General features: G+C 41.8%; 2 protein-coding genes across 3 annotated transcripts in view; one reads left to right on the top strand and one right to left on the bottom strand.

Moving 5' to 3' along the window:
- AIMP1 (aminoacyl tRNA synthetase complex interacting multifunctional protein 1) overlaps window positions 1-493 on the bottom strand; it is a 29,907-nt gene extending 29,414 nt beyond the window's left edge. Inside the window, exon 1 of the mRNA XM_006096593.3 lies at window positions 359-493. Within this exon, the coding sequence (XP_006096655.1) occupies window positions 359-360 (2 nt within the window). The 5' untranslated portion in view covers window positions 361-493. The remainder of the gene's footprint in view (window positions 1-358) is intronic.
- A 237-nt stretch (window positions 494-730) lies between these two features.
- The window catches only part of TBCK (TBC1 domain containing kinase), a 167,968-nt gene continuing 153,157 nt past the window's right edge, over window positions 731-15,541 (top strand). For both annotated transcript variants that reach the window (XM_006096594.3, XM_023760455.1), the window contains exons 1-2: window positions 731-989; window positions 8,309-8,529. In XM_006096594.3, the coding sequence (XP_006096656.1) occupies window positions 8,337-8,529 (193 nt within the window). In that variant the 5' untranslated portion in view covers window positions 731-989; window positions 8,309-8,336. The remainder of the gene's footprint in view (window positions 990-8,308; window positions 8,530-15,541) is intronic.

Raw genomic sequence — 15,541 nt, forward strand, 5'->3', positions numbered from 1 at the left:
TTCCCAGTGCCTGGAACATAGTGGGCTCAATAAATGAATGAATTCCTGCCCCCCGCGCCCTCCCCCCGCCCACGTCACCATCACAGTCCTTTGACACACACAAGCGCGCACTAAAATAAACATGTTGTGAATATACGAAACCATCGCTTCCTCGACCCCCGCGTCCCATTTCTCAAACTTGGCTCCTTCAAAACGCCCCCGGCTCTTCCCTACTTCCACCCGCCCAGATGGGTGCGTGTGAGAGCGGGCTTCCCACTGGTACCCGCAGGCCAGCTCTCACCTCCCGAGGGCTGGTTAGGGAAGGGGAGACCCCACGATCACAACCTGCCCACCCCAGACCCCCGCAGACGTCACTCACATGAATCAGCGCCCCGGGAACCCGGTCAGCCTCCGCCGGGAGCTGGGAGCTGGGAGCCTCCCGCAGGCGACGGCGGCGAGAAAGGACCCAACGAGGTGTCCCACCGAAACGCCTGAGCGCCCCATGGACTCACCTTGCAAACCGTGGTTTCCCCCCGCCCCCCCCAACCTTGTGTGCAGCCACGCCACGCTTCCGGTATGCCACGCAGGAACGCCACCCCCCTGGCCCTCTTCCTCGGTCGCGACGTTTTCTCGCTCCGTTGGGCAACGGGCAAGACGCCGGGCGTCGGGGTCTTTCGTCCATGGCGCGGCGCGGCGCGGGGGCCGTGAGGTCAGAGGAAACGCCCGGGCCAAGAGGAGGGTGTGGGGAGACGGGGGAGCTGTCAGCGTGAGGGCGGGCTCGCGCCTCTCCCGGGTTCGGAGCCGGGCACCTCCGCCGGCTGGGCACGCAGGCTCCGGACCGTGCGAGCTGCGGGCGCTCCCGGGGCGGCCCCTTTTGCAGCCGCACCTGACATGCAGGCCCCGGTGCCCTAAGCAGTAGCGGCGACCCCCGCCAGAGAGACAGCCCCGGGGCCCTGTGTAGAAGCTCCTTCCCCTTGTCTCTGTGTCCGCCTGCGCCCCCAGACTCTGAGGCAGGTATTGGGGTTTCCCACTGGTATTGGTCGTCGTGGGTGGGGCTGTAGAGCCTGGCAGGTGCAGCGAGGGGCCCCGCCTATCTCAGGGAGAGGCCGACCAACCAGGCTGCGGGCTGCTTTCTCTGCGTGGTCCCCATCCCTGCACACGTTTACCCGAGTCCTCTGGAAGGAATCACTGCTTCAGAGGAAGACTAAAGAGGGGGTTGGAGAAGGTGGAAATGGCCTTGTTGCTCATCACAGATGGGAACAATTGCTTTGGTTTGTTTCTGGTTGGCAAAGGTTTAGTGAGTCCAGCGGTTCTCAACCTGTGGGTCGCGACCCCTTTGGCGGTCGAACGACCCTTTCACAGGGGTCGCCTAAGACCATCTTGCATATCAGATATTCACATTACGATTCATAACAGTAGCAACATTATAGTTATGAAGTAGCAACGAAAATAATATCATGGTTGGGTCACAACATGAGGAACTGTATTTAAAGGGCCAGAAGGTTGAGAACCACTGGTTTAGTTAATGTAATTTTCTCAATGTAATCAATGAGATGTAATTTCCTTGTGGAGTGGAAAAAGTGAACAGGTGGGAGCTACTTTCGAATTCTAACTATATGCTTTTACAAGGACCCGATGTCCCTGTTTTTGTTTGGGACAGAAAAACGACTTTTTGAGGGGAAGTATGTAAAATAAATGAACTAGTTCCATTCGCCCGTTGAAGAAATGTGAAAACTGTTTTATCATCTTTTGCACATGTTTTCCCTTTGTTCCCCAACTTGAGTCATTTCAACTCCAGATTCTTTGAGGGCACAGATTGTGTCTTGTTCGCTATAATTAGCTTGGCAGCCGGAAAAACACCTAACAAGTTGTCTAGGGTCTCCAAGACATGGGTGACTGAATGAATTTTCAAACCTAACTGCTTACATTGTTGTTATTCCTCAACTGATCTCTCACCTCAGCTGTTTCTCCCCTACACTAGCATTCTTCCATTCACCAAGTGAGAAAATCTGTGTATTTTTTATGCATGAGCCTAAGGGGCATTTAAAGCAAAACACCGATGACATGTTTTGTGCTAAATAATGTGTGTTTCTGAATAATTTGCATTTTCTTCATTTGGTTATTTGATTTTTAGGTGTCTAAGGGATAGAGGCATCTAATTGTAATCAAATATTATAGAAGGACTGCATAATAAAATGCAATCGTTTAGTGTCTCCCTTTCTCCCCTCAGTTCTATTCTTCAGGGATAACCACTTTCAACCTCACCTAATTTTAGGTTTGCATGTTGCATAATTAGTTCAACTACTAATTCTTTTTTTGAATTGACTTAAAATAGTCCACATAATCCACAAACGTCTCTTCTACAAATAGTTATTACAATATTTAGTTTTCATATTGATTAGTTCTAAATAAATGTAAACTCAATTTTTTTCACATCAAATTTCAAAAATATATGTTGGCTCCTTATTTGGTAAAATAAGAAAAGTAGTGACTCTAGTTTATCCTTTACCACTTCAGAAACCAAATCTGCTCCTACCTTCTCTTAGCTGCACCTTTACTTACAGGTTGTCAGATTTGTAATATTAACATCAAATTGATTCTTTTTTTACTTCCTCTACAATGACAAAAAAATTATCATATTTTACTGTGCTTTATTTTTTGGACCATGTGCTTCTTACAATGTTTTTAACCTCTCCACGCTTTCACAAAGGACTTTCTGATTTATTTTGAGGAAGAGGTACATATGCTTTCGTCACCTAGTCCTTCCATGTTGTACTTTCTTCACCACGTATTCTCATTCTTTGTATGAGAAGCTTCCATTTCATTTCTATGCTTGAAGATGTTTCCCTTGGATTCCAATCACTTTCTGTTTAATTTGAATAGATTCTATTCTAGTCCTTTTGTGCAGCTTCTTTCCTGGGTTACATTCATTGAACTCTTGAGTAAGTTGCAATGATTTTTAACCCAACATCTTCTATTATTTGCTTTTCTCCTCTAAAGAAACTAAGATATGTGGGTGGTAATTTTATTTTTTAGTGGGTGGTAGTTTTATTTTTTATTTGTTTGCATAGGTGTATATTATCATGTTGCTGTTATGGTTGATAGTTTTGCTGGGTATAGAAACCAAATCTTCCAAGAATTCACCATCTTCTAACCTCCAGCATTGCTCATGAGAAGATGAAAATGTCAGTCTGATCTTAATTTGTTGGTGCCAGAATTATTTGTTTGCTCTCAGAAATTATTAAATTTTTTTAGTTATGCCTCATTTTTTGAAAATGTGTTATGATATATCTTTCTTAAATATATTTTTACTAGAGGCCCGGTGCACAAAAATTTGTGCACTCGGGAGGGGGGGGGGGTCCCTCAGCCCGACCTGTGCCCTCTCGCAGTCTGGGACCCCTCAGGGGATGTCCACCTGCTGTCTTAGGCCCGCTTCCCAGGGGATCGGGCCTAAGCTGGCAGTCAGACATTCCTCTGGCAGCCTGGGAGCCCTCGGGGGATGTCCACTTACCAGCAGGGAGCAGGCCTAAGCTGCAGTCAGACATCCTTAGCGCTGCTGAGGAGGCGGGAGAGGCTCCCGCCACCACCGCTGTGCTGGCAGTCGTCAGCCTGGCTTGTGGCTGAGAGAGCTCCCCCTGTGGGAGCGCACTGACCACCAGAGGGCAGCTCCTGCATTGAGCGTCTGCCCCCTAATGGTCAGTGTGTGTCATAGTGACCAGTCATTCCCAGTCATTCTGCTGTTAGGGTCAATTTTCCTATTACCCTTTTATTATATAGGATAGAGGCCTAGTGGGGGCCAGCTGGTTTTCCCTGAAGGGTGTCGTGGATCAGGGTGGAAGTCCCGCTGGGGAGCCTGGCCAGCCTGGGTGAGGGGCTGAGGGCTCTTTTCAGGCTGGCCACGCCCCCCCCCCTCATGACCCAAGCTCCCAGCCTCTCCTTTTTTTCTTATTTTTTCTTTTTCTGGGATTTATTTATCTTCTATAATTGAAACTTTGTAGCCTTGAGAGGAGGCCAGGTCCCTGGCAACCCAGGCTCCCAGCCCCACCTTGAGCAGAGGCCATAGCCGGCTGTAAGCAGGTATCTGGGATTTATTTATTTATCTTCTATAATTTAAACTTTGTAGCCTTGAGCTTATCCCAGCGCCAGCCAGGGCAGGTGGGAAGCTTGGCTTCCTCCATCACCGGGGGCAACCCAAGCCTCCTGCTCACTCCAGCTCCATGGCTGCAACCATCTTGGGTTAATTTGCATACTCTTTCCTGATTGGCTGGTGGGCGTGGCTTGAGTGTAGCAGAAGGACGGTTAATTTGCATGTTTTCCTTTTATTATATAGGATTAATTTTAGAGAGGAAGGATGAGGGAGAGAGAGATAGAAACATCAATGATGAGAAAGAATCATTGATCCACTGCTTCCTGCACACCCTGTACTGGGGATCGAGCCTGCAACCCAGGTATATGTCCTGACAGGAAATGGAATCATTACTTTCTGGTTCATAGGTCGATACTCAACCACTGAACCACACCAGCCGAGCTATTATGATATATCTTGGTGTGAATTTATTCTCCTTGCAATGAACTTATTCAAAGGTGCTAGAATAAATGTCTCAGGTTAGTCTTTTTTCACTTATCCTCCTTGAAATTGTAAGACTTTTTCATTTTAAGGTTTATGTTTCCCTTCATCTATGGGGAATTTTCCCCTATTCTGTTTTACTTTTATTCTCCTTAGTTTTTCTCTGTTCTTTGTTTTGAAACTCATTAAGGTAATTCTTTGCTTGATTCACATGTCTATTATCTTCTTGTATGCTTTTATCTATTTGCCTTTTTACTCTATATTCTAAGCACATGTAATTTGGTAATCACATCAAGCACTCATTTAATTATTCTTTTCTCATATTTTCTCAATTTTCTTTGTTTACTTTTTTGCTTTTTATTATCAGATGAAATTTATATATATTAAATAGTGTCAAATTGTGGTCCATAGTGATTCTACCAATTTCCATTCAGTTTCTTCATATCCTCCTAATATGTATTAGTGGTCCAGTGCATGAATTCATGCACATTGAAAGGAAATTAATTGGAAGAAATATTTTAATATTGCTATTTGCACTTTCTCTATAATAGAAGTGTCAACCAAATTCACAATCAACAATGACAGATTGAAACACACGCATGCGATTGGCGCCAGCAAGAGCTTTATATGTATCACGCATGTGTGAGTCAACTTAGCCTTTTATTTATATAGAATAAACTTGCTTAATTAGAACTGCTTTCTGATTTAGCTAAACTTTTTCCAGCCCAGTGAAGCACCCCAACGTCTCTTTCAGGTAATTGTCAGCAACACAGTAAATATCAACATGAAGCAGATTATTATTGTAGATCACACAGGGAAAACAAAGGGTAAAATATTTAACTGCAGCATTGTTTCACTATATTCTGCGCAGTGAGAAAACTTGAAGTCATTTTCAAGGTCAGCCATTTCTTACTTTTTTTCAGTTGGGTCAAGTTTCTTAGCTTTCTAAATCTCTGTTTTCCAGTGAATGAAAAGAAAATAGGATTCCATTGAGTCTCCTATCTACTTACTCCAGGACTTCTGCGAGGATCAAATGAGATGAGGCATGGGAAAATGCTTGACAAACATTTGGTTGAACTGCACCTGGCTATAAAGCAAGTCAGGTTTCTGGGCTGAAGAAACTCCAAAGAGGCTAGTCACTAGGGAGAGGAAACAGGGCATTCCTACGTGACGTTATTACCCGGTGCCCACAGCTACAGTTTCCGGGCTGGACTGGGCTGGACTGTGGACCGCATTTTGTGCCATGTTGTCTCAGCAGCGTCGGCTGCGATTTGGTGGGATCTCACTCCGGGGTGGTGGTGGGGCCTGTTTTCCACTTGGGGGAAGCCTAATGTTGCTTTGTGGGTGTCAGGTCTGCAGTGCTGTTTCTCTGTAAATAGCCAGTGCATGTCACAGCAGCTCCTGTGTTGAGTGTCTGCCCCCTGGTGGTCAGTGTGTGTCATAGCAATTGGTCGGATGGTCGGACACTTAGCATATTAGCCTTTTATATATATCAGATTTTTAAAAAATATATTTCCCATACCTCCTGTTTTATGTAATGAGTGCAATATCTTCTCAAATCTTCCTAAATATATTAGAGTTGAATTTTGAATTTTTTAAAAATATATTTTTATTGATTTCAGAGAGAAAGGGAGAGGGAGAGAGAGATAGAAACATCAATGATGAGAGAGAGAATCATTGATCAGCTGCCTCCTGCACGCCCCCCACTTGGGATTGAGCCTGCAACCCGGGCATGTGTCCCTAGCCAGAATCAAACCTGGGACCCTTCAGTCCTCAGGCCAACGCTCTATCCACTGAGCCAAACTGGCTAGGGCTGGATTTTTTTTATTTACAGAAGTTATTTTCGTTGCCTCTAGAGCAGATTATTTTTCTTGGTTTATTTTATTCTTTTCCTTTTGTTCTATAGTTTTTCCTTAGCTATCTAGTGATTCCTGGACAGTTCATTATTTAAGAATTAAAGAAAGCTGTCTAGGAGCTTTACACATATGGACAGGATTATTGATTAACATACTCTGTTTTTGGATGGTTGAGTAGACAGTCAGATCTTAACTGGCGGGCACATCCCCAATAGGAGATGTGCAGGAGGCAGCTGGTCGATGTTTCTCTCTCATCGATGTTTCTAACTCTCTATCTCTCTCCCTTCCTCTCTGTAAAAAATCAATAAAATATATATAAAAAAAAAAGAAAGCTGTCTAGGAGCTTTACACATATGGACAGGATTATTGATTAACATACTCTGTTTTTGGATGGTTGAGTAGACAGTCAGATCTTAACTGGGGTCCTATAAGTTCCAAAATTAAGAGGAGATCTATTTTGTCTGAATCTGAAGCCTCTGATCTTAAGGGGCTGGGAAAACTTCTTGACTGTGTTATAGGTTGTAACTTCCACCTTTCTGTTTCTTGTGATAGTACTTTTCCATATGCAAAATGCTTTACAGTATTTTCTTGAAATCTTTCATCAGCTTGTGGCTCTTTTCTGTTCTCTTTCTTGTTATGAGTTTATATATTTTAAAACATTTTAATTCTTTTGATGAGGTTTCTGGGCAGACATATATATGAGAAGTAGCCTATTACCTTAATTTAGAATTCCAGATTTTTATTGTGAAAACTGAGAAGGGAAGATTGCAGTGCTTGATCAATAGAATGTCTTTTTAATGATACACCTGGGCAGGAGGGAAATTTTATTCAGGACCTTTTTTGTTATGGTTTCCTTAATGTAAGTCAGATTGATTTTGGAGCAAGTTTCTTAATCTCCAGGCTGCTCTATTGCACAACTCTGAGGCACCATATGTTTTTGAGTCCATGCTAATAAGAACCCTCTGGATCTACACATGAAACATTTATCTCAAACCTGGTGGCAATAACATTTGTCAAGATTCTTAAGGGGACTAAAACAAATCACATGTAAAACACCTAGCACAAAAATGAAAACTGATTAGTCATTTAAGTAACATAGTGCCTTCTGTTATCTAGTTGAATTTTTACTACTATTAAGAGTCCTTGATTCTTTAAAGTGTCTGGTTGGTATCTCTATTTCCTATTTCGTGACTTGCCTCATCTATAAAAAGGAAAAATTCTTGGTAGTCTAGGGTTATTCAAGCTTTAGGTAAAGAGAAGAGCCTTATTGAAATTAATATGCAGTAATGAACTACCTCTAAACTCAAAACTGCCAAGCATCATTGAAGAGGAAATGTTCTATCTTTTTCTTTGAATGCTATTGAAAGTGTTTGACTTAGATTTAGAACTGCAGTGTAAATTTCTGATTGGTAGTTTTTCTTCTTTGATATTATCTTGGAATTTTTAAACTTGACATCTTTTTACTTTGAAGTATTTAGATTAACATTTTCTCCAAGTTATATATTTACTTGAGACCTGGCCCACGAAATTCATGCATGGGTAGGGTCTCTAGGCCTGGCCTGCGATCAGGGCTGATTTTCCCCAGCTGCCGGCAGCCAGCCCCACCGCCCGAGCCCACCGCCACCCAGTTCCCAGTTCCCCATCAGGCGATCGGAGACTGCTGGCCAGGGGGAGGGACTGAGAGGTTGGCTGGCAGGGCCCGATCGGGTGATCAGGGCTTGCAGGCTGGGGGCAGCTCCTGTGTTAAGCGTCTGCCCCCTGGTGGTCAGTGTGCATCATAGCTGACTGGTTGTTCCACCGTCGGTCGATTTGCATATTATGCATATAAATAGTTAATCATATTTAAAGTAAGAAAACACTGGTTTAATATTTGGTTGATCTGTCAAAAAATTCTTTCCTTTTCCAGATTATCTTGGAAGATCTAGGACTCGGAGATGTTTCCCTTGAAGGATGTCGAAATGGGTGCCTTTACCTTCTTTGCCTCTGCTCTACCACATGATGTTTGTGGAAGCAACGGGCTTCCTCTCACACCAAATTCCATCAAAATTTTAGGGCGCTTTCAAATCCTTAAGACCATCATCCATCCAAGACTGTGCCAATATGTGGATATTTCTAGGGGAAAACATGGTGAGTTGTTATTTTTTCTCCATTCTGTGTTCTTTGTTACCTTGGTTAGGTTATAAATATACAATGAATATATGAAAAAATCAGTACCTGTGTCCATACGTGCCTTTGCCCTTCACTCCAGCCCAAAAAACTCCTGTCAGTAAAAGCTCTAGTCATTTGAGGTTTCCTGACTACATTTGAATGATTTATGGTATATTTCTCAGATCTGAGAACCAGGATTTTTAATTTTCTCTTTCAGGGAATCCACATATCCTTAAACATATTTATTCACCTCTGTAAAAAGGAAATGAATGTTTTAATGTTAGAAACTTTATACTTTATTGGAATGTATTTTATGATTGAAAGTAGTTTGGACTCTCTTTGAATCAAAGGGAGTTGCTAAAAAATTTTTTTTCAGAGCTGCAGTAGCTTTTTCACATAGGATTCCATGTAGAGAACTGACGTAGAAAAGTTTAATCCTATTGGTTAAAAAGTTAATGTTTTACCAAGAAGATATTTACTTTCTTTTTAATAGTATAATGGGGTTCTTCCATATCCCGTATCTTAATCCATTCAGGCTTCTGTAACAAAACACCATAAACTGAGTAGCTTATAAAGAACAAACATTTATTTAGTTCTGGAGTCTGGAAAAACCAAGATCAAGGCACCAGCAGATCCCATGTCTAGTGAGGCTCATTTCTTCACTGATAGTCATCTTGTCACTATAACATCACATGATAGGAGAGGCAAGGGAGTTCTCTCAGGCCTCTTTTACAAAAGCACTAATCCAATTCATGAAGGCTCTGCACTCATGACCTACTCACCACCCAAAGGCTCCAACCCCAAACACCATCCATTGGGGATTAGATGTCAACCTATGGTTTTTAGGGGGACACAAATGCTCAATCTATAGAACACATACGAGAAAAGATGCTTATGGTGGCAATATTTTCTTTTTAATGATTGATTTTAGAGAGGGAGAGATAGAGACACAGAGAGAAAGAGAAACATCGATTTATCTTCCCATTTATTTATGAATTCATTGGTTGATTCTTGTATGTGCCATGACCGGGAATTGAACCCGTAACCTTGGCTTATCAGGATAATGTTCTAACTAACTAAGTTACCCTGCCAGGGCCATCATGGCAATATTTTTATTATTTTAAAATTATTTTTGGAAGCTTAATTGCATGCTGAGGTTCCATTTTTAAAAATTGTTTTAGGTGCATCTCAGTCAAATGTATTTAATTTTTCTAACAATAATTGTTAAAAGTTAATCTTATATACTTGTTATTGAGCTTTTTTCCTATAAAAATGGCATTTTCATATGTTTTAGCTAATATTAAAGGTTCTCAATAAATGCAAACTACATTTTCTTTATTTTTTTTTGCTGAAAAATAGGTAAAATGAGAGTTTCTAGTATTCTAGACTATGCCTTAAAAATATTTGCTCTCAAAGTTTTATAGACTTTGAGTAGAAAATGTTTTTTTCTAATAAATATAATTAATGGTTAATATTTATTGAGTGCCTATTATGAATTACACAGTATTCTAAATGTTTTACATATTTTAATTTTATCCTCATTACATAACCCTGAGGTAAAATCTATTATTATTACCATTTTACAGATTAGAATATTGAGACATAAAACAATTAAATGACTAATTAGGAACTTTTTGCATTTTTGTTGTTTAAAAAAGATAAAACTTAATGCTAAAGTTTTATTTAATAAATGGCTTTGATAACATGAATTAATGTTTAAAAATTTATAGATATCAACCTAGTTGGTTTGGCTCAGTGGTTGTTGCATTGGCCTGTAGACTGAAGGGTCTTGGGTTCAATTCCAGTCAAGGGCACATAATTCGGTTGCAGACTCGTTCCCCAGCCCCATTTGGGGTGCATGTGGGAGGCAACCAATGGATGTGTCTCTCTCACATCAATGTTTTTCAAGTTCTGTGTCTCTCTCTCCCTTCCACTCTCTTTAAAAATCAATGGGAAAAATAGCCTTGGGTAAACAACAAAATGATAGATATCATTTGGGACTTTTTACATGATTAAAAAATTGATATTGTCAATTCCTGAATGCCTCAAATGCCCCCCTCCACCAATACACATCCAATTACAAAGTACAAATTCTAAAGAGTTTTCAGTTGTCAGGTTGGCCAAGTTCCAAAACCACTCTAGGAAAGTTTGGCAATATAGTATATACTCATTATCATCTGTAACTAGTGACCATAATTAATCTTGCTTATTTTGCATCTGCAAATTTGAAATATGCCTTTCTTCACTTGTCTTCTCAAACTTTTGCCACTTTGCTCCGTCCTTAGGACTTTTTCATTCTTGTATCCTCAAGTGCCCTTTATTCCTTTCCACTATGTCTGGAAGTCTGTTTGGAGCTTCAGTTCATGTAACCGGGGTCTTACCCTCTGTCCAGGCTTTCTTTTCTTGGGAAAATGACTCAATAGTTCTAGGTACTGGTATTTCTTAAGCTCCTTCTTTTCCTTCCTTTACCTAAATGAGCCTCTGTAAATGCTGAACCAGGAAAAATCTTATTACACTAGAGGCCTGGTGCACGAAAATTTGTGCACTGTGGGGGTGGGGGGTCCCTCAGCCCGGCCTGACCCCTCTCACAGTCCGGGAACCCTCAGGGGATGTCCTACTGACAGCTTAGGCCCACTCTCCATGGCAGGGCTCCTCCAACTACGGCCCGCGGGCCACATGCAAATACAAATGTTGTATTTGTTCCCGTTTTGTTTTTTTATTTCAAAATAAGATATGTGCAGTGTGCATAGAAATTTGTTCATACTTTTTTTTTAAACTATAGTCCGGCCCTCCAGTGGTCTGAGGGACAGTGAACTGGCCCCCTGTTTAAAAAGTTTGAGGACCCCTGCTCCACGGGGAGTGGGCCTAAGCAGCAGTCTGGCCTCCCTCTGCGGGAGGCAACCGGCCGATCAGGGGAAGGCGATACCCCCATCATGCCTCTGCTGCTGCAACTGCCAGCCGCTGCGGCTGCCTGAGCCTCGGCCCTCACAGCCACCACGGCTTGCCTGAGCCTCGGCCAAGCCCTCGTTGCCTGAGCCTCGGGCCCTCACAGTGGCAGCCGCCATCCGCGGCCTGCCTGAGTCTTGGGCCAGCCCTTGCAGCAGCAGACGCCATCCGCAGCCTGCCTGAGACTCAGGCAGCCACTGCGGCTTTGTCTAGAAGGACGTCCAGAAGACATCCGCTCTAATTAGAATATTACCCTTTTATTAGTATAGATAATTTTTCTGGGGATCACTATTGATGACTTTGCACAGGAACCTTTTTTTTAGCTATCAATATCAGGTAGGAATGGATCCCCTTAGACAGTAATCTCTTTTAGGGCTGAAGCCAGCTCAACAATCTGGGTAGTCCCTTTAGGCCTATCCACTATCTTGCTAGTTACTCTGCTTCCCCTGCTTGCTCTGCTCCTAGATTTCGGCAGCCCTCTCTTCTAGGGTAACATAACTCATAGATATGTATAAAATTTGTACAGTTTAAATTTGGCTGCCTAGAATGAAAATATCAGTGGTTATCAAAAGATCAGGGAATTTAATTATCTTGTTTATATTGGCAGTGCTCATTGTCTTGAAAAATTGTATGTATAAGGACTAAATAACCAAATTGAAAATGTGTTTATGTAAGGGTCTGTTTGCTCCAAAGCATCCCAGGCATTTCAGTTGCATTTAATTTGAAAAATTTGGAAGTTTCTACTCAACAGTTTTATTTTTTTGTTAATCTTCATCCAAGGATTTTTTTCCCATTGATTTTACTAAAGAGATTAGAAGGTAGGGGGAGAGAAAGAGAGAAACATAGATGTGAGAGAGATACATCTATTGGTTGCTCCTGCACGAGCCCCCACCGACCAGGGTAGGAATCGAGCCTGCAACTGAAATACATCCCCTTGACAGGAATCAAACCCAGGACAGAACCTTCAGTCCACAGGCCAACGCTCTAATCACTTGCCAAACCATCCAGGGCTCAACAGTTTTCTTACCGAATAAATTTTTCAGTAATTTAACAACACATGATTTTGGTTTGGACTCCACTTAATTGCCTTATCAAAGAATTTAGGTTTTGGTTTCTTTTCCACCTTTATGCCGTTCTTGCTATGCAGATATCTTACATCTTGTCATTGTTATTCCCTCACTTCTCACCTTCCCCTTTGTATTTGGAGTCACATGTGACATATGGTCTGTTTTAGTAACATTAAGTTTTCACACGTTGGATTAGCTCAGAAATCAGGCTTTCACTGTTTTCTATAGATCATTCAAAACAGAGTTCAAGATGATGTTAGTTTCTTGCTAACTCAGCAGGATTAAGTATTTAATCTCAAGAATAGTGTACATTTTATTAGAATTTGAGATCTTTGTTTATAAAAGTAAAGTTGAGGAAAATATCTTCCTATCTAATAAAGAGGGAATATGCTAATTGACTACCATGCCCTCAAAGATGACAGTGCCCATAGCTAATAAGGAGGGAATATGCTAATTGACTGCCACACCCTCAAAGATGGTGGCGCCCAGTCCCCTCAGCCCCTCAGCCCCCCAGCCGCCCAGGGCCAGCCCGAGGCACAGACAAGCCTCAGCTGTCGGCTGCCCAGCTGCCCAGCTGCCCAGGGCCAGCCCAAGGTGCAGGCAAGCCTCGGCTGTCAGCTGCCCAGCTGGCCAGGGCCAGCCCGAGGTGCAGGCAAGCCTTGGATGGTGGCTGCCCAGATGCCCAGGGCCACCCAAGGCTCAGGTAACCAGGGCCGGCCAAGGCTTGCACTGCCAGCAGTGGCAGCAGCAGAGGTGTGATGAGGGCATCGCCTTCCCCTGATCGCCGGGTCGCCTCCCACCCCTGAGGGCTCCCGGACTGTGAGAGGGGGCAGCCCAGGCTGAGGGCCTCCCCCCCCCCCCCCCAGTGCATAAATTTTCATGCACCGGGCATCTAGTTAAAATATAAAAGGCAAATATAGCATGAAATACTTAAATTAACAAATTTAATGTTTTTCTTTTGAGATTGAAATCTCATCAGTGTTTAGAAGCAGAGTAAAGATTGTAAATTGTAATGCATCCCAGTTTATTTGATATTTGTTATCCAGAAATATTTTGGTCATTGCTAGTGAAATAATTTTAACTAATAGATTTTAAAATTCAGGTAGAGAATAGTAGAATTTTTAAGGACCGACAACATAATTTATTCTGTATTTCTAGCTGCATATAATTTTAATTGAAGTTTCTATATCAGTTCAGAGTTCCTTCAGAGTAACAGAACCAATAGGATATATTTGAAGATATTAATTTGTAGGAATTGGCATATGTGATTTTAGAGGTGGGATGGGTAAGTCTTCCTTAGAGTAGCTTCTTCTCTGTTCTTGGGCCTTTACTACTGATTGAATCAGGCTCACCCAGATTATCTAGGATAATCTTTCTTACTTAAAGTAAACCTATTAGAGATTTTAATCACATATAAAATACCTTCATGGTAACACCTAAATTTGAATAACTGGAGGCTATATGCTAGCTATCTTGATTCAGAAAACTGACCATCACAGTGACCTAGTGACAATGCTGTTTCTTAAGCACGGAATTATTTTTGTCAGTTGCACCGTATAAATATTTATTTAAATATTATATTTAAAAGGTAATGAGCTAGTCTCAATTTTTATCGTGAAAAACAAAAGAATGATGCAGTAACTGTCCTATATAATAAAAGTGTAGTATGCAAATTGTCCCCTCAACCAGAAGTTCATCCAGGAGTTTGACCAGGAGGCAGGGCCGGCTGGGGGAAGGGAGAACGGCCCTGGCCAGCCAGTGGTGGTGGCTACAGGAGGTCCGGCCAGCAGCAGCAGCAGGTGGCTGGGGGAAGGGAGGGAGTACCCAGCCAGCAGCTGCTAGGGACCCTAGTGCACTGGGCCTCTAGTATTCTAATAACCTTTCTGATTACCTGAACACATTTACAAATTACCTTTTTGTTAAAAAATTATTTAATTTTTCTTTTAAGTCCTCTACTTATTCAACTCCTTTATTATTTTTCTTGCTTAATATTGTGCTCTCTTCAATTTCTTATCATTGATTTCAAACATAAAATTTAGGCTGTATGTACAACATAGTGATACTTGGCATTCATCAGATATTTGTTAGAAGAAAGATTATTTCACAGTTCTTATATGTTCTCTTTAAAGTTCATCTTAGTGTTACATTTGTTTTTTATAAATATTGCTGCTACATTGCTGACTTATATTTGGCACATGATTCCTAAATATTTTTGTCATATTTTCTGTGAAACTATATTGTTTTTATAACAAACAGAAGTTATTTTCAAACAGCAATCCAGAGTTTCAGGATGAAAACTCTCTAATGATTTCTTGGAAAAACTGGCTTGTATTGGAAACAGTGTTTTGCTATACACTTCATTACCTCTGGACTTGTAAGTCTATTTCTTTCACCAGGTAGGGAAAGTTTTCTGTCATTATTTCTCCAAATAGCTTTTCAATAACTTGCTCTCTCTCTTCTTCTGGCACCCCCATAATTCAGATGTTGGTACGCTTGAAGTTGTCCCAGAGACTCCTTATACTATCTTCATATTTTTGGATTCTTTTTTCTTTTTTCTTTTCCAGTTGGGTATTTTTTGCTTCTTCATATTTCAAATCATTGACTTGATTCTTGCGATCCTCTAGTCTGCTGTTGGATCTCTGTATAATATTCTTTTTTTTTTATTAAATTTTTATTGTTCAGATTACATTTGTGCCTCTCCCCCCCCCCCATAACTCCCCTCCTTCCAGTTCCCGCCCCACCCTCCGCCCTCACTCCCCACCCACTGTCCTCATCCATAGGTGCACGATTTTTGTCCAGTCTCTTCCCGAATCTCACATTCCCCTTTCCCCCCCAAGGAAAGTCAGGCCATTCCCTTTCTATGTCCCTGAATCATTATAATCACCAGTTCATTCTGTACATCAGAATATATATTCACTTGATTCTTAGATTCACTTGTTGATAGATGCGTGTTTGTTGTTCACAATTTGTATCTTTAC

Source organism: Myotis lucifugus, unplaced genomic scaffold (genome assembly GCF_000147115.1).
Source record: "Myotis lucifugus unplaced genomic scaffold, Myoluc2.0 scaffold_182, whole genome shotgun sequence".
Lineage (NCBI taxonomy): Eukaryota > Metazoa > Chordata > Mammalia > Chiroptera > Vespertilionidae > Myotis > Myotis lucifugus.